Source organism: Cibotium barometz, chromosome 60, assembly GCF_041138505.1.
Source record: "Cibotium barometz isolate CiBa-2024 chromosome 60, ASM4113850v1, whole genome shotgun sequence".
In the NCBI taxonomy this organism is placed as follows: domain Eukaryota; kingdom Viridiplantae; phylum Streptophyta; class Polypodiopsida; order Cyatheales; family Cibotiaceae; genus Cibotium; species Cibotium barometz.
The window spans coordinates 21,838,338-21,865,349 of NC_141105.1; the positions used below are offsets into that span (position 1 = coordinate 21,838,338).

At 44.3% G+C, this 27,012-nt stretch overlaps 1 protein-coding gene across 2 annotated transcripts in view; it reads right to left on the reverse strand.

The window, feature by feature from the left end:
• The window catches only part of LOC147605123 (cyclin-T1-3-like), a 31,699-nt gene extending 11,499 nt beyond the window's left edge, over window positions 1-20,200 (reverse strand). For both annotated transcript variants that reach the window (XR_015265204.1, XM_086793753.1), the window contains exons 1-3: window positions 20,046-20,200; window positions 19,354-19,618; window positions 5,254-5,335 (exon numbers count right to left, since the gene is read on the reverse strand). Coding sequence is in view for 1 of the 2 variants with exons in the window: in XM_086793753.1 (XP_086649879.1) it covers window positions 5,254-5,335; window positions 19,354-19,559 (288 nt within the window). In the remaining variant the exon portion in view is untranslated. The remainder of the gene's footprint in view (window positions 1-5,253; window positions 5,336-19,353; window positions 19,619-20,045) is intronic.
• Between the last annotated feature and the right edge of the window lie 6,812 nt (window positions 20,201-27,012).

Below are 27,012 nucleotides of genomic sequence, written 5' to 3' on the forward strand. Positions count from 1 at the left end.
TGTATGCGCGCGCGCACACACACACACACACACACACACACACACACACACACACACACATACATACATACATACATACATACATACATACATATATATATATATATATATATATATATATATATATATACACGTTTTTTATTGTTAAAAAAATGGCATTTTTTATTTTGGCTTGATAAAAACGACGTATTATACACGTATTATACTTTGCCGTATTATACGTCCCGTCCCGTACCTGGTTGCTATGGTTCTTTCTGTTCATCTCCTCTTGAAGGAGAGCACCCTCAACATCTGCATATGACAACATTGCATTTGAATTGCTAGTGGCTGTCCTGAATGTATCCCAACTCTCTGGCAAAGTGCATAAGAGAAAGGTGGCTTTGAACTCATCGTCCATTGCCAACTTTTGATTGATGACCTGGCTGACAACACAATTAAACTCATTTAGATGGGCTGCCATAGACGCCCCTTCCTTCATTTGAAGACCTATGAGTTTCTTCAACCAATACACTTTGCTTGAGGCACTTTGCTGGGCATACAAGTCCTGCAATCTTTGCCACATTTCCCAAGCTGTCTTCTCTTCACGAATGCTGAAAAGTAAAGTGTCTGACACAGACAACATGATGGTGGATCTTGCCAGCTCATCCATATCTTCCCATTCTTCAACAGTAAGAGAAGCGGGCATTACACCCCTTTCTTTGATGGGCTTGTGCTGCTTCTTTTGGAGCAACACATTATAGCACTGGGTTTGCCAAATGTCATAATTATGTGAGCCTTCAAGCTTCTTGATATGAAGCAATGAAGAGCTCTCACCTGTGGTTGCCATAGCAATATGCAACCTTTGACACAGTCAATGCCTGACTCCCTGCAAGATATGCAAATACTGCACCAAAGCACACAAAGTGCTCACAGTTGTTCTCCCAAAGTTTATCTCCCACTGCGGAAGCACGAATGCAACTCTATTCCCACTGTATGTGATAAAATCACCAAAATCTGGTTGCTGCAGATTTAGGACAGCACCTTAAATGTGCTATGTTCCCCTTCCAAAGTACTGTAAGTACTAAGTGCTCACCAATGATGTACCAAATCTGTACCGGCAAGCACAACAGCTGAAAATGAACCTTTTCCTCACTCAAATCAATGTACAGCCATGCCAAAACTTGTACAAAGTTGTACCAAATCTGTACCAGCAAGTACAGCAACAATAAATGCTCTCTTGGCTGTCCAAATGAGTGAAAATCAGACCTTGACAGTCCTCACCATTGCATACAACAGTCCCGAACAGAAATTGGGCAAAAGCCCCTTGATTGCAAGTGGATTTCTGAGGATTCAAGGCATAAAAGTCTTGCCTGCTGCTTTGCCAAGCTCAACAAGCATAAAATCTTGAAAAGCCCCTTGATTCAAAATCAATTTCTGATCATACATGGTACATTAATGCACATGAAGGCATCCAGAGTCTTTACAATGCTTCCCCCTGGCCACATATACATCCAATACATAAAAGCCCCTTGATTTACAGGCACATTGAGTGCTTGACAAGCATCAACACATTGCCCAAAGCATCAAATGCCAGTGCCTGTATGCAAATCAACCCAATCGGCACAAAAGCCCTTTGATCTGCATTGCAATTTCCTGCAATTTAGGCTTGAATGTGAGATTGCTCACATCATACAGCATGTATGAATGCCCAATGGCACAATTACATCAAAAGCCCCAAATTTTGACATCCAATTTCCTGCAATTTGATCCTGAATGTGACCAATGTCACCCAATGTTGCCAATTTTGCTCAAAAATTGAGCAATTTGGACCTGTACCTGCTCAATTGATGATTGTACCTGCTCAATTGCAAATCCCAAAAAAAAATTGAAGCAAATACCTTTGAAATCAGTTGATTTCTGTTGCAGAAAAGGGGGGGGGCGACAAATTTGCTGCTTCGTGTGAGATGCTGCTTCTACTGTGCTGACTCGTGCTGATGATGTATTCGTGCTGCTTGCTGGTCAGGCTTCTAGCCAATGCACACACAGACTGCGCCCAGCACACGAGAACCAGCACACACCTGGTCGTTTCTTCTTTAGGCTCGAAACTCCCGTAGAAGCTCGCGGGTGAATCTGCCCGTCACAGCAATCCAGCGCACAGTCCGGCAAACAGTCTACGCGCAGCTCCGCTGACAACTGCCACGTTTGCCTCACGGCAGGGCGACGCTAGTGTTGCGAACTCTGTAGCCGCCCGATTTGGCCTCCCTGCATGGCGGCTCTATTACAGCGAGCTCTGCTGCCACCCGTTACCCTTCCGTTTGAGGTCCTGTCGCCCACGAGGAGAGCTTCGCACGCATACGAGCCAGGCTGGCGCACTTCTCCAATATCTTCACACGCCAGGCTGTCGACCTTCAGCCTTGCCTGCTTGGACACACACCTGCAAGCCCTACGCTTCACCTGATATCCAGTCGCTAAAGCGAAGGGGCTGCAACACGTGGCCAGTTCTGCACACAGGCGACTTCCAGCGCTGCAGTTCTGCCCGTAGCTCTTCCAGGTTCGCCGGCCCACTGTGCAGCGACAAGCAGGATTTCACAAGCAAACACAAGCAAGTCCGTCCATCCACAGTAGCTCGAAGGCGGGCAGGTCCAGGCAGTTTAGCTCTGATACCAGTTGAAGGAGCTCTGAAGAGCTCAGCTGTAGAGTTAGGGTTTCATGTGGGAGACATACACAGAGAAGAAGGGAGAGAGAGAGAGAGAGAGAGAGAGAGAGAGAGAGAGAGAGAGAGAGAGTTGTGGGGATAAGTCAACTCATCAAGTATGAGTGTGTGACTCCCCTATCACACATGTATATTTGCACTAGTACACATAGTGCACTTAGTACATTAAAAGTACTAAGTGTACTATGTACTATAAAACACATGGGCTAGTACACACTATAAGGGTGGGCATAATGCCTTTACCCCAACAACCTTTTCAGAGGATCCGTCTTTTCAGCATTTGGCAACTCTTGTTACAGAGTTATAGACTCAAGAGGGTTCCAACGAGGAGCAGCCTACTCCTCCCAAGATTCATTATCTACAAGATGTAATCTTGGTTGATTTTGAGGTTTTTCATACCTTCTCCAAGTTGGAAACACGACATTCGACTTCGGGGAGTGTTCTTACACTTGGGTTTGGAACCATTATTTGGAGCAGCACGTCGTAGCCTACATGGTTATTTTCTTCCAGAGGAGCGGTACACCTGGCAGCTTGTTCTATTGCTTTTGTAGCTGTAGACCTCCACGACTAAGATAAATGTCCAAGACTCCATAAAATGTGAGGGGTGACCAATCCCTCTAGCTAACATGGTCAGCCCTAAAGGCTAAAATAGGACACCAAACAGGAAGCCAGCAACAAGGAGATGATGTCTAACACCCCCTCTCAGCACTGGATGCTGAGTGAACTCCAAGAAGCCAGAGACGCCGTCCTCGATCGTAGATGAAAGATTGCAGAAACAAGTACCAGGAAATCTCCACAAGCAATCTCCCTAGCAACTGTCGTCGGCCTCTACATGGGCATATATATATAGCCAGTTCCTCCCCTCACTCATATTTATTGCATTGCATTGTTTGCTCTGCAGTCCCTCACATACGAGGCCTTCTTCCCCTCTTGCTCGGGACTTGTATCCTTGTTTGGTGATATTGAGAGCAGGTATACACCTGTGTTTCCTCTCCATCTCTCACTCTCTCTCCTATGTTTCCACTTTCCATCTTCCGCTATGCATTCTATCAAATAAATGGCAGTCCCAAGGCCTCCCACCACCGCGCACTCTCTCAAATTTCTAGAAGAGACTGTGACAGTTTTCGGCCGCAAAAGATCACTCATGTGGCAGTTGGCACATAGAGCTTGGCACTTGGCACTTGGCACTTGGCACTTGGTTGGCCATTGGGGGTAGGCCAACATTATGTGCGAGGTGTGGCCATCCCCAGGAGTCTCAGGGTCATTGTCTTTGGGATTGCCAGAAGGCTCAGCAGGTTTGTCAGTGGGTCCTACGCATTTTCACTATGGATCGGGACCCCGCCTGCATTATTACATGGGGCACGGTTGCTTAGGCCACTGAGGCCGCGGTCGTCATGCCATATGAGCATTGAGGAGGGGGGTGCGAGACTAGCCTAGCCCTTCAAGTCTCTCACCTTCGTATTTCTGCACTTTCAGTTCCAACTCCACCTACGGGTCATTGGACTCCAGGTTCTAGCAAGAGATGGGAGATTTGCAACAGTATTACTACGTGGCACATCTGAAGAGCTCGATGCAACGAAGCCATCGAAGCCACCGTCACCCAATCAACAGAGTCCATCAGGAGCATCTGGCTCGATATCATTCATACCCTCCGTGGTCAATGGGGGAAGCTTCAAGGTGGCTCAGACCGCTTCCGCTTGCGCTTGCGCCGGGAGGACGTCTTGAGGATCTCACATCACAGACCCTTTCGTACTAACAATGGTAGCAACCCACTTGGCACTATAGATCACCTACATGGTTGTTTCCACCTCCGCCCATTGTATGAGATAGCCTTCTCCTCCTAGAGCGGCCAGCCAAAGGAGAAGAGCATCCTCCCCTTTTATACTTCTGGACTCTCACTTCCCATTTGGGGACGACTTTGTACTTTGCCATTATGGCTCTTTTTCTTGGTAACTAATAGAAGGTTACTTTTTCCCAGAACAAACAAAGGCCCAATTACTTTCGGTGGCCATTAAGGCTGGAGCGCTACAATGCTTAGAACCTATGTGACACACAACCCCCTTTCTCAAAAGGCTTGCCAATTTATCTTTTTACAAGGTTAGAAGAGCTTCTTTGTCTCCTAAAAATGCTAGAAATGAGACCACACAACCTCTTGAGCAATCTTACTAAATTGAGATGGAGCTCATAATTGACATGCAAATTGTCACTATAAATTGCCTAAGAAAATTTAATCAATTTCCTTTTGTACAAATGCTATTTAAAACAATGGCCTACGTCTCATGGGGATCCAAACTGCCATCATACCGCAAGCTCAACTCAATGCTTTCTTATTATGTCAAGAATGAACAGCCAAAGAAACCTTCCCCTTTATTGTTGAAATATGTATGAACGGTCTTAAAGAAAAAAGGTTGCTAGAACATGTAAAACATGCTACATTTCATTGATTTGCAAAGGCACAAAAATGAGCCTAAAACTACAAAGCTAGAAAAAACACTTTTCTTTCAAGGAACACTGTGAATTAAAAAAGCTAGACCAAAATGTAGTGAAAGGATAATCATTACAAATCTATCATAAGCCGCATGCGATCGCCGAAGAAAGAAGCGGTGACACAACACTGTGGCTGTCGCTATTGTTGTCTGAGGCCTGCAAAAGACAACGCAACATGTACGAATGCCAACATCTCAACAACCAGAAACAACATTTTGAAGACTAAACCTTTACATCAACAAAAAACAAAGACTTTGTTTAGCATTATTACAACTTATACACATCTACTTTTAAAAAACAAAACAATTTTAAAAATATAAATCCGAAAGAGCTTGCTGCATTGGCCATCCAGCTCCAAGTTTGTAAATCAATGTATGCAAGGCTAATCCAATGTATGGCTTTGCTAACTTGTGAGGCAGACAATGAAGACAACAAAACAGAAATTCTTTTTGGAAGTAGTAAAGGACAACATACAGTTACATACTCCATCTCAAGAGTCAGCCTCAAAAAAAAAATTGCTTAGAAACTCACAACTAACTCCCAGAGGAATCTATATACGCATAGTTCATAATCTATTGTTCCACTTCGAATGCGTATTTACTTTAGGAGCACGTGGCCAAGCTGCGGGCAAGACAAAAAATCTTCAACAAAAAAAAAAGGAGCTATAAAAATGTAATATTTGAAGTTGTCACCAACTTGACCCCTTGCTTTGGGAAAATGGGAGATTGTCCATTCAGCAATGCAATTGCATTAAGCATGTTTGCCTCGATTTGCACACATGAACTTGTTTTCCAATAAGAACCTTGCCTCGTTTTCAATGCCTATGAATGTCCACGAGGCTACGAACACTTGGGAACTGTTATGTACCTGGACACTAGCGACTAATCTATGGATTAGGGATCTAATCCACTGGGGTTAGGGGGCCCCGAGATTAGGGATTAGCAGGCTCATACTTGGCTAGGGTTCCTAGATTGATAAAACAAGCTTACTGGCCTTTTATAGCAAGTTGCCTATTTATGGCGTAGTTATCACTATATAAGTGAGAGCTTGGGTTATTATAAGACGTAGTTGTGCGGATACACTACTGGATACACTACTGATGGTCTGGCTTGGACGAGGAGGAAAGACATTCTCCTGCCACGCACATGGTGAGTACATAGGTTGGCGTGTCGAAGGCCTACGAGCAAGCTTCGGTGGTATGGGACGCCGGAGGTAGACACGGGCCTATGGGATTGTGCAGGAAGCATGGGCCTTGGCTCGGGGGAGATCGGTGGATGCCGATCGCGGTTGGGATGTGGCTAGCCTGCTACCTCATGATTTGGTTTAGAACTAACCTTGGTTTTCAACTGTGTTTAGGGATGATTTTGGGAAAGACTTTACGGTTGGTATCAGAGCAACCCTAACGCAGAGGCTGAAGAGGTATGCATGTCAGGTATGCCTCTCATCATTTTTCTCTTTCTATCAAAAGTGAATTGCTCTATTGAAGTTGTACAAGGTTTTTGTTGGTGCATCTGAATCATGTGCCAAAGAGATGGTTTTGATGTGCGATTGGGCTGTAGACAATACCCTGCAGAGATCTAAAGTGGCTGTGTTGTGTTGGTTGGTAAAAGGGGCAAGGTGGCCAAGTTGGGAGGCCAGCCATAGGGCAGCCAACCCTAAGCGGCTGCTCTGCACAGCAGCCAGACTAGGCAGCTGTTCTGTGCAGCAGCCAGGCTAGGTGGCCAGGCCAGCCAGCCAGGGGCAGCGCATTAGGGCATCCAACATGGCCCAGGCAGCCATTATGGCAGAGGCGGGCAGCAGGAAGGGATGTTCATAACGGAAAAGCATGCGCAAGCTGGAAGAAAAAACAGGCCGTTAATTTTAGGGAAAAAGCAGCATCGCTTTTTTGGGAAAAAAAACAGATTTTTTTCTACCATTAAAATAATCAGTGGTTTTTAGCTAAAAGAGGGGGGCAAGCTATAAGTTAATAAAAGCACATGTGGGTTTTTTTTCAATTATTAAAACTAAAAAGCACATTAGTTCTTTAGGAGAAAACCCAAAAGCAAGTAAACTACTTGACCATTTAGTATAAAAAAGAGGGGCTTGCTTGTGAGTTCTCCACATCTGAAGTCCATCTCCTTGGTTAACACGGTTGAGAGTACACGGCCAGCTTCCAAAATCAGGATTGGCAGGGGCAGCTGGTTTTTTGCAGCACTTCATCTCGACTCGCAAGTTTTCCTTGAGCAGCAACAAATTATCTTGGAATTGTCATGGCTGCTGAAGTACAGAATGATCCTGTGATGGACGAGAATGTTCGACCCGACAGCGACCGTCAAGATGACGATGTGATGGTTGATGCCCTAGTCACTAAGGTAGACTTCAACGCAAGGATGATCTAGCTTCAGCAACAGATTACCAACTTGACCAACACCATTGTTATGCAAGCAATGTTGGCAGGGTTGGTGATAGCATGGGGAGCTGGGACAGATTAGTTGCACCCTCTTTTACTCTAGAGCCCTATACGGGGGAGTGAAAACAAAAGATTCACGAGATAGTTGACTCTTGGCTTCACAGATGGGGATACACACTTTGAGTTCCATCCTTTTGTCACCAATTGGCCGACCATTTGGTCCATCTCCAGTTTTTGTGTCTCATTCACTTGAGGCCAGGCCGGTGTCTCATGTGAAGAGGCCAGTATTCTTGCTTGACATGGACGGGAGCCAGGCTAGTGCCACCCGTGTGCCAGCAGGATGGTGTCATATGGACGGGAGCCGGACTGGTGCCACTCGTGTATGACCTGGACTGTGTTCTATCCATGGGATTGTCACGCCATGGAAGAGCCAGTATTCATGCCGTGTCTTGCCTATGGGACTGTCACTCCAAAGGGAGGCTCGTGCCTGGAATTGTGTCTTACCTATGGGACTGTCACTCCATAGGAAGACCAGGATTTATGTTTTACGTCGTGCCATTTTTGTGCTTACAGATATTTTGTACTTGTTCCATGAACGGGAGATATGTCCATGATACTATTTGCACATGCACTCATGTTCTGCATGTTTGAAACTGTTTTCGCATGACTTGTATTCTTGTGTTTGCCTGTTTGACGTGCCACTTACTGAGCGGGGACGCCTGCCAGTGAGTCATGAAGTTTGCTCTGTCTTCTTACGAGTTTTGTTGCATGTGAACAGGTGGTAAGTGTATTGCACATGTTGGTTTAATAGTTTATTCTCTAACCTTTCATTTTATAAAGTTATATGTTCACATTCACTTAAAAGTGGGCACCCACTTAGGGGCCAAGGTGGGGAGCCACACTTAACTTGTTTGTGTGTGGGGGTGGGTGCATGGTCACCTACCCACACCACCATAGAGCTGGCCGCCCACATGCAAACATTGGGAGCCAGCCAGCTCTAATGGTTTACTCCCCTCCAACACTCAAAAAAAACGACCACCCTTCGAGGAGGAGCACCGGCGATCATTTCCACCATCTTTCATAAGAGGACAGCCGGCGACCATCTCTGGCCCATGCTCGATCTCCTTCAGGCTACTCTTTCCCGTGGCTCTCAGGCGGCTGCAACTCCACAAGCGGCTGTGTGCTTTCCCATATAGGCGGCACAAGCTGCTGTTCCTTCAACAGGCGGAAGGCTACGCTTATGCTCCTATCACGCTGCAGCCAGGCGCCTCCATTTCAGACGGCTGGTGGCTGCGCTCGTTATTCAGTGGGCTGCCCGCTACCACAGCAGGCGGCTGTGCGTGCGCCTCCAGACAAGCAGCCAAACAGGCTGCGCTGCCTACCGCAACAAGCGGCTGTGCGTGCGCCTCCAGACAAGCAGCCAAACACGCTGCGCTGCCTACCACAGCAGACGATTGTGTTTCCACCACCAGCAAGCCGCGCTCCAGTTCCAGCAGGCGGCTGTCAACTGTGCGCTTCATCTCCATAGGCGGCGTCTCTTCAGAGTGGCAGCTACTACTCCTCTTCCTTCCCCACAAGAAGGTGGCTGTGTCCTGCACAGCGGGTGGATAATTCCATGTGTAGGCGATTGTGCCTCCTTTCCATAGGCGACATCTTCCTTCTTCAAGTGGCTACACCTTCAATACAGGCAGCTCCTCCTCCTTTTCGACAGGCTGCTGTGTCTTGGTGTCCTCCACTCATGGCTGCACACAAACAGACACATCCGGGTATTGGTCTTCCATCTGCCATCCACAAGTAAGTGAATTTTCAGATTTAAGTAAAGTACTGTGTGATAAATCTGATAAGGGATTCTCTCCACGGCAACACCCGTTCGGTGCCGGGTAGTCCAAGCTCTTGGAGAACCACGGTCCAAAGGTGCTTAGATCGGGAGAGCCAGGCGTTAGTACGGGAGCGCTTGTTTGTGCGTGGTCCTGGAACACCAGTGGGGCGCTCTCCGCGGAGTCCAGTGAAGGCACAGGACCGTAGAGACTGGACCACTCAAGTGGTTGCTCTACTTCGAACATCGACTTCGAGCCTTTTGTTGGTGCTTGTGTCCATTTATCTCATTTCATTTCATTTCAATTTCAAGTTGTTATTAAGTTGTCCATTTCAAATTGTAATATTAAGTTGTGCTATTACGCGTGTGGGTGTCCAACGGAGTCTATTCCCACTTAACGGGATCAGTTTCATTGGTATCAGAGCACGGTTGTTTCCCTCTTCTTAGTGGGGAAACGAACCTGTGTATTGGACACCCCGCTTCTAGCACACTTAACACAATGGACAGCCAAGGCAACTCTTTGGAAGTGCCTAATTCGAGGGGCCCATCAAGTGCCTCGCGTGGTTCTGATGCTCTACGAGGAAGGCACAAGCCCCTTGAAAGGGTGAATGATAGTGAATCAAAGGGGCAACTGTCTCGAGGAAAGACAGTTATGCTAGAAGAAGAGCCTGATGCAATGAGGGCTAAAATGGAACATATGAGAAAGCTTTTGCAGGCACAGGAGCAAGAGCTAAAATTTTTGCATAAAGATCCCCATGTGCAAAGTGCCATTGAAGCAAGGAAAGCCCATGCAATGGTAGATGGGACTTTTGAGTCCATGGCACGGGAAGTGGGCAAGAAGCCAAGGGAGTTGGCACTTGCCTACCTCCTCTGCAAAGGTGACATCAAAGAGGGGGACGACGGAGAGCTGAAATTCAGAAATCCACCTCGCTTTAAGCATGGAGATACCGCATCTCAAAGGTTGAGGTCTTTTATGCAAAAGGAAGAGGTGACAGTCACCTCTCGTCATGCATCTTCTCCACAAGACACAAAGCCTGACAGGTATATGTATGCTAGTGCTCATGGAGGGCATGAAAGTCACATGCATTCAAGACATGTATCCCATGGTAGGGGTGACAGGTCTACAACTAGAAGAGTTTTGCCTTCTGAGTTGTCTCATGGAGAGACATTGCCTTATGCAGGAAAGTCACATGCATCTGATTCCCAAGTTCGTGGAGCACATGCCACCGTGCTTCATGAAACTTCCATGATGGCCCATGGAGCCCATGCAGATAGGGTGTCACATGCACTCTGCACTCAGTGCATGGTGACAAGATGGCTCATCATCAGAAGTGCAGCAGTTGTACAGTTTTAGAACCCAATAGGATGATAATTGTCGTACGCCGTGACCCCATTGTACATCCTCAGTCCAGGATAAGTCAGGCACGAGCTACGTAGGTCATTCCTCAGCCTTAGCGGGTCAGTCAGTCAGTCAAGTCTCTTAACCCACTTGGAGAGAATCATTCATGCATGTAGAGTCAGTAGAAGCCTTAGGATTTGCATCAGAAAGCACTCTGCATCTTGCATAATATGCATACATATGCCTGTGCATCATTTAGAACATCCCCAAAGCCTTAGGAAATTTACTGGGATTTATCTGGTATTTTTCCCATATTTATTAGTATTTATTTATCATTATTTGCATTATTGGGCATTTATAAATATAAAACTTTATTAATGACCAACCTCCAGCTAGTATAAATAGGCTTGCCTAGAGCCTATTTCCTCATTCAGTCTTCATTGTGCTAAGAGCTCTCCTCACCCTTGCTTTCAGCCCAAGACTAATCCAGCCCTAGAGCCCATAAGCTTTCTTCTCCAGCCCCTTGAGAACCATAGCTTCAGCCAGCCCTAGGCGCCTGCCTTCAGCATCATTCAGCCCTGAATTCAGCATCAGTTCAGGCCCAGATTCAGTCCTCTACAGTCTCCAAATCAGCAGTACATGCATGCGTTTCTGTCCAGCAGCCTCAGGACCTCAGCGTTTCTGTCCAGCAGCTTCAGAACACCTGCGTTTTGCAGTTCAGCAGCCCTACAGGTCTGCGTTTCAGTTCCTCAGCACCCCTACACTTCAGCGTTTCTGTCCACAGCAGTTTCCAGCCCTGAAGATTCAGTCTACAGCAGTTAATTGGTGAGGCAGTCACTTGGTGGCAGCATTGGTCTAGTATTCATACTGACCAGGCCACAGGTGTCACAGCCTTTGACTGGGACATCTTTGTCCATGACCTGAAGACCAGATTTCTCCCGCCCCAGTACATGGCCGGTCTGAAAGACGAGTTCTATGGACTCAGACAGAACGGATCCCCAGTGCTTCAGTTTTCCGGTAAGGTTATTACTTTAGCACAGCATTTAGGGTTATCTGAGCAGGCCAAGATGGAGCAATTCATTCGTGGATTGGACTCCAACATTCGGTTCACAGTTCGTAACTTTGAACCAAGTACATATGACCGGGCTCTGACTCTCACTCAGAATGAAGAAATGAAGCTTAACGGGAGCAAGCCCAAGCAGGCATCTCAATCCAATACCAAACCCCAGCAGCAGCAATCAGCTGCACAGACAGGGAAAGGTAACGCATCTTCTAAAGATGCTAAGAAGGACAGTAGTAATAGCTCCAATTCAGGGGGTAAGAAGGATAAAGAACCTAAGAAAACCCCTGATGAAAAGGCTAAAGCAGGCATTACTGGAGGTTATCTTCCTCCAGAGGAGCAAAGGAAGTACCAATCAGAAAATAGCTGTTTTTTCTGTCATATTATAGGGCATGGTAAGAAGGATTGCCACAAATGGCAAGCGGCACAAGCTGCCAAAGCTCCTTCTGCCACAGTTGCCACAGCCTCCCCAGCTCCTCCAGCCCCGCCTACTACCTCAAATGCAGTTCAACTTTTACCTTCCATGCATCCTATGCCATCCGTGGTATTTGATGCTAAGCAGGAGGGTGAGAGCGATGCTGCTCAGAAGAGCCTCATCCGAGCTTATGGCTCTGCCCAGGGCCGACAGTTTGTAGTCCTTTTCGATATGGGTAGTTCTAAAGACGCCATCTCTCCCCAGTTGGCTAATAAATTGAACTGCACTTTAGTCCCATATCATCTGGATGTGGACGGGTTTACACCTGGTCTTCGCACCCACATTTCCCAGAAGGCACAGCAGTTTGCCTTTGAAGTTCAGAAGGCCTCATTTCAACGAGATTTCATCGTCTCCCCTCTGTTAGAGTGTGACATGATCTTAGGAATTCAGTGGTTCCGTCAATATGAGCCTATTCCCAATTGGGAGCAGGACACTTTTACTATTTGTAAAGGTTTTCCTGAGCCTGTCATGATTCAGGGGGATAGAAGCATTCTTGGCATCCCATTGATTTCACATCTCCAAGCCTGACGAGCTATCCGCAATGGAGCACTCCTTTATGTTCGTGCTCAAACATCCCCTCCCTCATTAGTAGCATCCCTTACATCTTCAGTCCCTCAGTTAGCAGACCTCCTATCCAGACACCAGGACATTATGCTTAGGGACGATCTCCTACCCAGTATCCCACAGTTAGCAGAACCTCCTAGCAAGTTTCCCTCTTGTCTTTCCAAGACTTTCAAGGGCAAGCCAGAACAGCAGTTAGTTCTCAAACATTTGAAACATGTTCCTTATGGACACATTTTCACAGTCACCACAGACCACCAAGCACTTAAGTGGCTTCCGACGATGCCAAGTGCCCAGTGGAGTGCTCAGCACACTAGACAAGGTCAACTCTTCCAACAAGTTGGAGGAATGATTAAGTACATCCCTGGTCAGCATAACCCAGTAGCAAATGTTCTTAGTAGAAAGACCAGCATCCCGACCAGTCAGGAGTCTACCATTCTCAACATCTCTGGAAAAGACTTAGAAGATCAATATGTCGCTTCCGCAAAGTTTGGTACTCAACCCAGGTTGGCCCTCAATTTTGAGCCTGGCCATCATTCCGTTCACAGACAGGCATGTAAGTTTAGACGAGATATCCACTTCAAGGAAGGGGATTGGGTCTCTCAGTGCATCATGAAACAAATATTGAAACAAGTGGGCAAACATTGTCCCAAGCTTTCATTTAGTAGTTTTGGCCCTTTTCCAATAGTCAAAAAGTTAAGTGATGTCTCCATGAAGTTAAAGTTGCCTGCCAGTTGGACAATGCATGATGTTTTCCATGTTTCTTGGCTAAAACCATATGTTGGTCCAAAAGTGTTTGATGTTTCAGATGAACAGCAGCCAGACGTGGTAGACGAGGCAGAAGTGATTGAGCCTGAGCAGATCCTTCTTCATCGATGGAAGCATGGTTCCGATCAAGGATTCGTCAGTTCTATACGAAATTCCGAGATCGAGACACCCACGAAGCCGTATGGCTCGACGAGGAGTTCTTCCAGGAGTACTCCCAGTTATTGGCGGACTACTTGGAAGCCATGAACCTGCCGCCAAGCTAATCAGGAGGGAATGTCACATGCACTCTGCGCTCAATGCATGGTGACAAGATGGCTCATCATCAGAAGTGCATGGTGACAAGATGGCTCATCATCAAAAGTGCAGCAGTTGTACAGTTGTAGAACCCAATAGGATGATAATTGTCGTACGCCGTGACCCCATTGTACATCCTCAATCCAGGATAAGTCAGGCACGAGCTACGTAGGTCATTCCTCAGCCTTAGCGAGTCAGTCAGTCAGTCAAGTCTCTTAACCCACTTGGAGAGAATCATTCATGCATGTAGAGTCAGTAGAAGCCTTAGGGTTTGCATCAGAAAGCACTCTGCATCCTGCATAATATGCATACATATGCCTGTGCATCATTTAGAACATCCCCAAAGCCTTAGGGAATTTACTGGGATTTATCTGGTAATTTTTCCATATTTATTAGTATTTATTTATCATTATTTGCATTATTGGGCATTTATAAATATAAAACTTTATTAATGACCAACCTCCAGTTAGTATAAATAGGCTTGCCTAGAGCCTATTTCCTCATTCAGTCTTCATTGTGCTAAGAGCTCTCCTCACCCTTGCTTTCAGCCCTAGAGCCCATAAGCTTTCTTCTCCAGCCCCTTGAGAACCATAGCTTCAGCCAGCCCTAGGTGCCTGCCTTCAGCATCATTCAGCCCTGAATTCAGCATCAGTTCAAGCCCAGATTCAGTCCTCTACAGTCTCCAAATCAGCAGTACATGCATGCGTTTCTGTCCAACAGCCTCAGGACCTCAGCGTTTCTGACCAGCAGCTTCAGAACACCTGCGTTTTGCAGTTCAGCAGCCCTACAGGTCTGCGTTTCAGTTCCTCAGCACCCCTACACTTCAGCGTTTCTGTCCATAGCAGTTTCCAGCCCTGAAGATTCAGTCTACAGCAGTTTCCAGCCCTGAATCTGCTGTTTGCATCAGTGTTCAGCCTTCTATGCATCATCCACACATGCAGCAGTCATCTAGTGAAGGTAACACAGCATTCATAAGTGTTTTCAGCATTCTAACATAGAGTAGAACAGTCCACCTTCTTCTTCTCTCAGCCTCAGGTGTGCAGCCCTTCCTCATGCCCTTGGGAAGAGTGCATAGGCTCGAGATCAAGTCATTGAGGTGTTTCTACAGCAGTGTACGGATCAGCCACTCTCCGATCCTCCGAGATCTTGCGTTTGGCTTATCTACAGTCCACAGTCATTCTCTCTAAAGAAATAAAGCAAATACTATCTCGTTATCGGGATAGGGGGCCCTTCAGTGGGTAATTCGGGACCCAATCTGGTGTAGAGTTCTCATCTATCTCTCTCTCAACTCTTTAAAGTTTGAAGTATTAAAGTGGATTGCTAAACTCACGAAACTCAGGATACAGAAGACGGTGTGAGCATATTGTGTGACAGGATCTTCCAATACAAAGACTTCCGCTGCATATCACATAGGGCTGCCCCGTTGGATAAGGGGAAAAGAAAAAGAGAAGACCATGAGCCTCATGCCAGAAAGCTCAAGGGTTTTTGTTCGTGATAGCCTTATACCAAGTCATCAAAATGTGGATGCTATGACTAATGATAGGCTGAATTTTCTTCATGCATTCAACGCCTGTTTTGCTGATTCATTGCCAGGTGAATTATCTCCCCAAAGGCCCGAAGATCATCGCATAGATCTTGTGCCAGGTAATTCTCCCCCTAACAAACCCGCATACCGTGTGAGTGCTGCACAACAAGAAGAGATCATGAAGCAGGTCAATGAGCTTTTAGAGAAAGGTTTGGTTCAGCCCAGTTCCTCACCTTATTGCTCTCCTGTGCTTCTTGTTCAAAAGAAGGTCGGATCATTCCGCATGTGTGTGGACTATAGAGCTTTAAACAAGCTTACCATCAAGAACAGATTCCCAATTCCGCGTATTGATGACATTTGGGATAAGCTTGATGGTTCGGCTTGTTTCAGCCGACTTGATTTAACCAAATATGAGTGGTGCCACAAGATGTCCATAAAACTGCATTCAGGACAGCCTTTGGATTATATGAATTTTTGGTAATGCCTTTTGGTCTCACCAATGCTCCTGCCACGTTTAATCGTATGATGGATAGGATATTCCGACCCCATCGCAAATTCACAAGAGTATTCTTTGATGATATCTTGGTTTTCTCCAAGAATGAGCAGGAACACAGAACTCATTTGGTCACAGTGTTCGAAGAGTTGCGAAAGCATAAACTTTTCATTAATGCCAAGAAAAGTGAGTTCTTTCTCTCATAGATTCATTATTTGGGACACATTGTATCCAAGGATGGAGTTACAATGGATCCTGCAAAGATAGAGACCATTCGGAATTGGCCAGAATTCCAAAACGTACATCAAGTACGTAGTTTTCTGGGATTATGTTCTTATTATAGGCGTTTCATAAGGCATTTTGCTATGATAGCCACTCCTCTACATGATCTCACAAAAAAGAAAACCACTTTCAAATGGACTTCAAAAGAACAGGATGCTTTCTTGCAGCTCAAACATGTTATTCTATGTGGTCCAGTTTTGATTGTTCTTGACTTGCACAAGTCATTCGTAGTTGAATGTGATGCTTGTGGCGATTGTATAGGAGCTGTCCTAAATCAAGAAGGGCATGCAGTTGCATATGAGAGCCGTCGTTTACATGATGCTGAGCTTCATATGGATATCTATAAGAAAGAGCTCTTGGCTGTAATTCATGCCTTGTTTGACGTGCCACTTACTGAGCGGGGACGCCTGCCAGTGAGTCGTGAAGTTTGCTCTATCTTCTGACGAGTTTTGTTGCATGTGAACAGGTGGTAAGTGTATTGCACATGTTGGTTTAATAGTTTATTCTCTAACCTTTCATTTTATAAAGTTATATGTTCACATTCACTTAAAAGTGGGCACCCACTTAGGGGCCAAGGTGGGGAGCCACACTTAACTTGTGTGTGTGTGGGGGTGGGTGCATGGTCACCTACCCACACCACCATAGAGCTGGCCGCCCACATGCAAACATTGGGAGCCAGCCACAGCTCTAATGGTTTACTCCCCTCCAACACTCATAAAAAAAAACAACCACCCTTCGAGGAGGAGCACCGGCGATCGTTTCCACCATCTTTCGTAAGAGAGGACAGCCGGCGACCATCTCTCGCCCATGCTCGATCTCCTTCAGGCTGCTCTTTCCCGTGGCTCTCAGGCGGCTGCAACTCCACAAGCAGCTGTGTGCTTTCCCATATAGGCGGCACAGGCTGCTGTTCCTTCAGCAGGCGGAAGGCTACGCTTCTGCTCCTATCAGGCTGCAGCCAAGCGCCTCCATTTCAGACGGCTCGTGGCTACGCTCGTTATTCAGTGGGCTGCCGCTACCACAACAAGCGGCTGTGCGTGCGCCTCCAGAAAGGCAACCAAACAGGCTGCGCTGCCTACCACAGCAGGCGGCTGTGCATGTGCCTCCAGACAGGCAGCCAAACAGGCTGCGCTGCCTACCACAGCAACCGATTGTGTTTCCACCACTAGCAAGCTGCGCTCCAGTTCCAGCAGGCGGCTGTCAACTGTGCGCTTCATCTCCATAGGCGGCGTCTCTTCAGAGTGGCAGCTACTACTCATCTTCCTTCCCCACAAGAAGGTGGCTGTGTCTTGCACAGCGGGTGGATGTTTCCCTTTGTAGGGGATTGTGCCTCCTTTCCATAGGCGGCATCTTCCTTCTTCAAGTGGCTACACCTTCAATACAGGCAGCAGCTCCTCCTTTTCGACAAGTTGCTGTGTCTTGGTGTCCTCCACTCATGGCTGCACACAAACAGACACATCCGGGTATTGGTCTTCCATCTACCATCCACAAGTAAGTGAATTTTCAGATTTAAGTAACGTACTTTGTGATAAATCTGCTAAAGGATTCTCTCCACGGCAACACCCGTTCGGTGCCGGGTAGTCCAAGCTCTTGGAGAACCACGGTCCAAAGGTGCTGAGATCGGGAGAGCCAGGCATTAGTACGGGAGCGCCTGTTTGTGCGTGGTCCTGGAACACCAATGGGGCGCTCTCTGCGGAGTCCAGTGAAGGCAGAGGACCGTAGAGACTAGACCACTCAAGTGGTTGCTCTACTTCGAACGTCGACTTCGAGTCTTTTGTTTGGTACTGTATTCATTTGTACATGGACATCATCTGGTTCTTGGAACCCATGGAGCATTGTATTTATTAAATACTCCCAATAATATATTATATATTGAGGGGGGGGGTCGGCCCCAGTGCTAGTGTCCATTTATCTCATTTCATTTCAATTCAATTTCAAGTTGTTATTAAGTTGTCCATTTCAAATTGTGATATTAAGTTGTGCTATTAGGCGTGTGGGTGTCCAACAGAGTCTATTCCCACTTGACGGGATCGGTTTCACCTTTCCTCAAGGACTACGAGGCAGATTCGGGCATTTTTGGGATTCACCGTCTCTCTTAAGAAGTCGGTGAGGGATTATTCACAGTTAACCATACCTTTCATGGACCTTCTTCGAGGAAGAGGGCGTAAGTCCAACAACCCGATCTCTTGGAACAAAAAGCTTGATGAGGCTTTTCAAGCTCTCAAGCTTAAGGTGAAGGGAGCACCTGTATTGGCTTTGCCAGATCCTGGCAGACCATTTGTGGTCGACACAGATGCTAGTGATTTCACAATAGGCACGGCATTATTCCAAGATGCCAACCTATGGCATTTGAAAGCAAGAAGCTTGTCAATACCCGGGTCAAATGGCACACTCAAGAAAAAGAGATATATACGGTTATACACGCTCTGAAAACTTGTCGACGTTATCTTTATGGAATGAAGTTTGTTGTGTTGACCCACAATGAGTCAATTAAGTACATATGTGATAGACCTGTGTTGAGGGGGAGGAAGGTAAAGTGGGCTGAGTTGATGCAAGACTTTGATATGGAAATAAAGTATCAGAAGGGTGACCCGAGTGGCAGATGCCTTGAGTAGAATTGGGGAGGTGAACTCTTGCGCTTCACCCAGATTAGGGCTGACCTTTATGACTCTTTGAGAGGGCTATGTAAGACTAAAAGTCAGTTTGGTCGGCATTGGCGGCAGGTCCATGCAAAGAGCTCCATAGATTTAGACTGAGACTCAGGAGTCATGCCATTTGTGAGAGTGGTAGATGGTCAATTCCTTATCCGAAATGGATTGTTGTTCCTGAATGAGAAGGTTTGTGTATCGGATAATGCTAAAATTATAAATGTCATGACGCTCCTACAGCAGGTCATCCAAGGGTACAACAAACCTATGATTTAGTAGAAACAGACATTTATTGGCCTAAGACTAAAGATAAGGACAAATTCTTTGAAGCAAGCAGAATAGAATAAAGAGGACACCAGTTTGAAATAGGCAATGGCAATGCTAGTAAGCAACACACATGCAAAATCACACTTTAATCATAAACCTCACATCAGCATTAATGATTGAATCTTTTCCATTGACTGTAGGCCATATGTGTAGTGTGTTTTCTATTCAAATGCATCGCAGAGCACATAGAAGGAACTCACAGTTGCAAGCGCATTCCAAGATTCTGTAGGAAGGAGCAATAGGAATGCCTCAGAAAGTTCTCCTTCTGGACATCAATGCCATCCCTTCTGGAGGGGGAGCACCTGTCAATCTCTTCTCGCGAAAAGAACATATCTACGCTGCCAGCACTGCTGGAGCTTGCTGCTGAATTGGAATCGTCCCAACACCTTTCGCAGTCCCCTTGCATGGGCAAGGATTCCGGTCTCAGGTCTGATGATGTAGTTCTCTGGAAATTCAATGAAACACCTGAAAAGCCATTTGATTAATTAAACCCTACTACCAAGTGAAACCCCGAATTAAAAACCCTATAGATGCAGGAGAAGGAAACCAGTAAAAATCTTTAAAACGCAATAGACATTCTATAAAACCATGGAAAAAACTGTGTATTCACGCATTAAAACCCTAGAGAAGCGCAGGAGGAAGACTGCTGTGAAACTCCCGTCCTATGAAACACATTTCAGTACATCCATTCCATGGGAAACCCTAACACAATATTGAAACTCGAAGAAAAACCATCTTTTGAAACCCTACGGCGTGGCAGTGCAGGGTGGAAATTGCCACAAACCCTGATTTCATTGAAACTTTCAAAGAACTTGCAAGAACCATACACGCAGGGGTGAAACCCATCACAACCCTAGGCACGTGAAGCGAAAAAAAAAAAAGGCAAGCTTACCGATCAACTAGCCACCAACGCAGGATGGGTCTGGCTGCTCGCTGATGATGAGGTCAAACAGGACACGGAGCCCTATAGTTCCGATCGCAGAGGACACACAGAAGAACTGTTGATGATGATAACGATAATGAGTCTCTTTAGGGGATGCCGCCCGCAGCAGTTTTGGGAAAAAAATAAATATTAAGGGAGCTTGGAAAAAAAAAAGGGGGGGGAGCATTCCAGATTAATTTTTCTTCTTTTTTTTTAGTTTGGGTGGAATTAGATAGAACAACACACATGCCACCACTTGTGGAGAGGGGAGGCTCGAACCCATGACCTCGGGACTCTCAAGAACTACCTTAACCACTCCACTAGCTCGCGGTCGATTAAAGTAAATTTTTAGTTGGGCTCTCATCCGTCTGCCCTCTCTCTTTTTTTATTCCTACACGCGAAACCAAGGGGCATCTTTCTCTCTCTTCACTCCACCAAGGCCATTGTAGTCATGTTCTTTGCCAGTTTCACTTCGTTATCCTGCCCCATAGATAGTATAGTCATGTTCTTTACCGCCGTAACATTGCTCCTCCTAGCATACTACATCTCTTGCCAGGTGTTAATAGAACTAGTTAGTGACTCACTCCCCCTACCAAGTGGGGAAGCTGCCACGTGGAAGTTCCTAGAATAGTGTGCCCTTAATACAATATATAAAGAAGCTGAGAGATATCAGACATATATGTTGAGAAGTTTTCTTGTCCCTGTTTTCTTGGTGAAAAATCAATACAATTATCGAGAAAAAAAAGCAAGTGTTGTTGCATGCAAGAAAAACTCTATATAATAGGGGCATGGGGCACACTCAAGGGATGTACTCTTATGTAGAGCATGGTATCTACTCTCTTGCCATTTCACACTAGAGCTATGTGCTGCTAAAATAATGTCATATCTTTTGGTGGTATGGGACACCAAGGTAAGGAATGTGGTACTTCATTGTATTTATGTGTTCATCCTTGGCCTCGGGGGTGGTCGGACGGGTGGATGAGTATATGCCTGTTCATGCATGTTTATAATGCCATGTCTTCCTACTTTATTCTGAATGGTTTACATCAAGGAAACTACTTTGAGTATGAGTTCCTCTGATCATCCGCAGTCTGATGGGCAAACAAAGCGTATGAATCAGATTATAGAGGATATGTTTCGTGTACATATCTTCCAATGATGGAATTTACCTATAACAGTTCTAAACATTACGGTTACTCGTTTTAGTCCGTTCATGCTTATGTATGGGTATCAATCCATGGCACCTATTAATGTCGGTCTGAAGGACATTGAGCTTGATGCATCGAGGGATTTCTTACGTGATATGCAGGTGTTAATCCAATTCTAGGATTAACAAGAGCTACCGCCATTATCTTACATCAAGGAGTCATGGTAGATACACCAAAGGGTCATACATTCAAGATATGAAGAAATAGTGTCCAAAGCTATAACTTGGACGGGCGCCCGTAATGGTGTGACCGAGTATTTATGGCGAGAGTTCGGTTCACGGCGTGAAAAGGGATCCGTCGACCCAAAAATTTTTTTTGAGAAACCACCCCTATTTGGAGGCCGTATCTCCTAAACCGTATATCCGATGGTGCTCTAGAGCTCATTGAAAAGCTTACATCGAGCTCTTCGACTTTGGATCTACTCGTCCCTGAAGTCAAAATCGACCATTTTGGCCCTCGACTATAGCAGCCTCTAAATTCGACCCAGAAATCAAGGCAAAAAACAGCCAAAAAACCATGAAAAATCGTAAAAAGCAGCGCAAAAACGACGACGGGCCATATTTGGGCTATTTTTTTAGGGTCTACACAACAAAATCACGGACGACTCAGGGAAACAAAGTTGTAGTACTCCAAAATTACTACAACTCTCTCATATAGAGTTTTTTAAAATTTCTTTTGAAACATCCTCAAAAACGTGCTATGAAATAGGGAAAAATTTCTCGAAATTTTTTTCCCATCTTAAGACAGTGATGGAAAATAAGTTTTAGGACCTCCTTTTCCATCTGGGAAGTTCCTAGCATACGCTATTTCTAGAAAAATATCTCAGAGGTCGTTCACATGTGTAGAGCGCCTAAGCTAATAAAGGCAAACGGGTACCCGTTTGATTCAACGAAGAGTACGCCAAGCCTTTTGAGGCTGTACGGCGAGCTGTAGGAAAGTATAAAAAGTAAAAAAAAAACTGTGATTGCTCATTAAGGAGCATTTAGGCACTCTGACATGGCCACGATAGAGGGATCGCCAGGGATCACAAAAGGACTGAACCTAATGGCTGACATCTTCGAGCAATTGAGATCTATGCCACAAATTCACCTTCCTATGCCATTGGCCATGCCTATAACCAGCGTGTCATCGGGTTTTACACCCCCTAATGACTTTGATTCCACCGGACTTTGGTCCCTTGCATAACATTAGTAAAAGACTACCCAAAAAAAAAAAGCTGATAGTGACGTGGAAGAATTTGAACTTTTTTAGGGAATCATTCTAAGTATTAAATGCCCTATGGAGTTTCTAAATGCCTCATTATTATCTTTTAGGGCCTTCTAATGGCTAAGGTGTTGATACTAAGGAGGTTGCCTCTCTCTATTGACTACTTGGACTTCAAGGTAGAGGTCATGCTTGTTTTTCTCGCACCTCCCATTAGGTACAATGGCCATATGGTTGGTGTGTGAGCGAACTTTTTGTGACTCCTCTAGGTGAGTGAAAGTGCTTCCATGGATCTCGTCTTGCCTCCTTTGTCAAAAGAGAGATGTGATGAGACCATGTGAATCATGCTCAAATCTGGGAGCATTTGCCCTCATCAATCTAGTCTTTGTATCATCTTCAAAAGAACATTCCCAAGTATCCTTAATCGTTAAGTGGAAGAGTTGCTTTGTTCCAATCCCAAGTATCCAAGCTCTAAGAGTGACATGAGCCACAAAACTATGCGATGCATCTAATTCGCATGTCTTCACAAAATCAAAGGTCTGCACAAAATTAGGGCTAGTAGAAGAAACATCAATTTTCATAATTATGAAGCATCTTTATATTCAAATTTATGGTCTTTGTAAAAATATTGATTTTTGTGAATATAATAATAGATTAGATGTTAAATAAACCTTCAGTTCGGGGCACCTTTTTTTTGGTTTTTTTTTGGTTTTTGGGTGGGATTTGATATGGATTCTAAGCACATTGATGATTGTGTTTAGAAGTCAAAATGTACAAGATCTTTCATGTGGTTTCAAGGCAATAAGTAACAAATACAGATTGCCTAGGAACACTTAAAAACTCTTTAAGTATATGTTTTGTAAAGACATATTTTTAAATCGTTATTGGACACACTCACATGTCTACAGTAAAACAAGACCAAAGAGTCCAAAGAAAAGACAACAGGTAAAACTCTAATCTTGTCCCAAAAACACATAATTTAAGCACTAATTACTTCCTAACCTCTTGTTGTGAAGACTAGCACGTAATTAAGTGAATCCTAATCACCTCCTAATGAGGCTCCAAGACCAAGTTGAATTTTGTGGATATTATGCTAAAGGGATTTTTTGGGAGATTTTATAACTAGTAAGAGTTGTATCTTTTTTGGAGAGTTTCTCCTACATATATATTCATCCACCTATGAATGGGACCTCCTTTGGTCCCTTGTTCTTAAAAAAGAGAAACATTGTGAAGTGTTTGTGGCTACTGCATGGTAGGTAGCATTGAAAGAGAATGCACCTTTTGGTCTCTAATTTTCTAGTTTTCATGACTCATGTCTTTTGTAAGTGAGAGCCCTTGTCTGCATGAGTCTCCAATACAATTTGTGTCCACACCATGTTTGTGTCAAATGCAATCTTCATATTGAAAGATCAATGCCACATGTTGTGTATTTGATCTAATAATTGCATGTTAAGTAAAAATCAAGACTCGCATACTAATTGTCACAGACCCTTAGTCTTAGTTTTCCTATGACTTAGTATCTTAATCACATGCAAATGACAAGCTTCACATGTTGCTATAAGTGTTGCTTTGCATAAAAGATGTCTCTTTCTATATAAGGTTTGATATAGGTTTAAGATTTGTACTCAAAGTTTCTTTGCGGTTCCGAACTCTATGAAGATGTCACGTTTGTGTGGTCTTCATTGTCACATATATACAATGCATTTGTATTCTCCTTCACCACAAGATATAAATTGAGAGATGTAGCATCCATGCTATGGTGATTGGGTCTTGTGGTTGATATACCTATCACAACTACCAAACCCCCGTTTAATGTTGCAATGCCAATTTTGTGAACGAATAACCTAATAACTAACAAGTCAAGGTATACAAGTAAGTAAGTTGATTGGGCAAGGGATGGGTCTCTAATCACCTTCCAATCTAGAGCAATGGATTCAAGTGGGAATCACTCACATGCTACCCCAAGCTATAGAGAAATAGATCACACATCTATAATCAGCATGCGAGACAATAGATCAGCATGCCGAGTTTTGCACCTTATTGGTATGACCTCAATAGATAGGTACAAACTCATGATACTAAGATCATAGTTGTTGAGATAGGTAATGCTTCAAGGTCATAACCAAGTAAATGATACTCAAGGTCAAATGTATGGCACCTTCAATTATGAGATCATACCTATGGGTGCACACCTTATTTTTGAATTATCCTCTATTTTGTTATAGACTTGATTAATAGTCAATTAAGTCATTTTAGATCATCATACCTATGGGCACACACCTCATATGTTAATAATCCTCTATTTTGCTATAGGCTAGATTGACAATCGATTAAGTCATTTTACAAATTTCATGTATGTGTCTATCCCCTAATAGGGGTATAGTATTTCTCCCCACTTCTATAGTTTATGTTCATAGGTGTTTGAATCTTTCATTAGCAATTAACGTACCTACTCCTTATAATCCAAGGTCAATTAGGGGTATAATATTACTCCCCACTTCTATAGTTTATGTTTCTATATTATTATTCCCCACTTCTAGCCCATCTAAAGAAAATTTATCTTTGTCCATCTCATGGCATGTGAGCAGAGAAGTTTCACTACCCAGTTTGGCTTATGTTGGTTTATCTAGTTCTAATTTTCGCAACCAAGCAATCGAAATGAGGGAATAAGTACTTCCAAATTCAATCAAAAGCAATTCAATCAAAAGCTCAAACTACTTACCTTGGTAATTAGCAAAAACTCAAATGATAGAGAACTACTGAGCGCATGAATTTTACATTTATCATCCTCTTCTAAGTCAGCAATGGTGACAGCTTTAGAGGAAGTTGATTGAGCTAGGAAGTTCCTTCTCTCCCCCCCCCCCCCCTCCCCCCTAAAGTTTGGGGCAATGGTGGCGCTTGGTAACCCTAGGCGGATGTGGCAAGTGTCTGGTTGCTTTGGACTGATTCCGTTCGCCTTTGAAAGCGGGATTTTATAGTGCTTTTTGCATCGGATAAGCGCGTTCGGACATTCGCTCATAATGTGCCGTGGCTCTTGACAGCCGTAGCATTTTCATTCGCTTCTAAGTTGTTGCATAGATCTATTAAATATTTGAGAATTTTCTCTTCTTGGCTCCAAATTTTGAAAACCTTGTCTCAGATCTTGCGTCCTGCTTCTCTTTGTCATGGATGGATTTTGATTTCCAGTTGGTCTTGATGATATCTTTGGAGCAACTAGGGGCAACCTTCTAGAATGAGAGTTCTCCTTTGGAAAAACCTTGGCGAAATCCTTCGCCATACACATCATTTCGGCTATAGAGTATGGCTTAGCATTTTTAACTAGCTTATCTGTAGGTGAATCAAGCTTTCTGACAAATTTATTGAGTAATGTGGTATCATCCATAGATGGAGAAAACCACATTAGATTAGCATAAGCCTGATGGTATGTATCGATAGATTTACTATTCTGGGATAGTTCCAAGAACTCGTTCATCTGATCTTCTTCATATCTTGGTAGGCAATATCTTCGTAGCAAATACATCTACAGATCATCCAACTTTAGTTGGTCTTGATTAAGGTGGTTGGCCTCAACATGTTTTTTCAGCCTGAACGAGTCGAACCAATCATCTTGAGACGTGCCAAGGCCATCTTGCTTCGTTTATTGTAATCGGCGATATAAAAATACGCATCCATTGCATCAATCTAGTTATTAACAACTTCGGCCAAATTATTTCCTTCACTATGGAAAGGTGCTGGTTGAGACTTGTGCAAGCCTTCACGAATGTCGTTGTCAAGCTCTTCCACCAAGTGGGAAGATCTACATGCACGGCTCATGGTGACTATTTTGAAAAAGATAATTACACATTTAAAGCTTTGAGACAAGGGATTTGAGTAAAGGTTAAAAAAAAGATCTCCTTATTTACTCAAAAGCTTTTATTACATTGTAATAGGGAAATCTAATCCTTGATTCCAAATCAGTAAATTTTAAAATACTTTTTCATGATTACAAATTTTTGGTAGGAGATACAATCTGAGATGATTTAATCTAGATAAACATTCATCGAGGGAGTACGACTTTGACCTCTAATCCTATATTCTTTAAACTAAACCGAGTTTCTCAGTGTGATCATAGCTAAACTTAGGGTTGAAGCAAAGGACATAAGAAAATATAGGCTAATCTCTATAATCGTGAAACTTGAGATAATGCACATCCATTCTTTCTTTATCGTTTGTCATATACAGGAAAGTGATGCTGACATTTTGATACTCACGACCAATGATCAATTGATGCTGGGCCATTACTATACATCACATAGCTATATGTTTAATATTCTGAGTTTAAAGACAATGCTCAAAAGAAAAAGCTTTTAATCTTATTTATATACGCCATTGTGCTTTCTCAGATATATCTTGGGTTTAGTATCCATTCTTGTACTGTGGGTCCTATGATGTCTACGGTTATTGAGATTATGAGAAATAAGGATTTGGGTTCTGGGGAGATAAAGAAACTAATAGCTCTAAAAATTTGTGTATGAGCTACAAAGTCT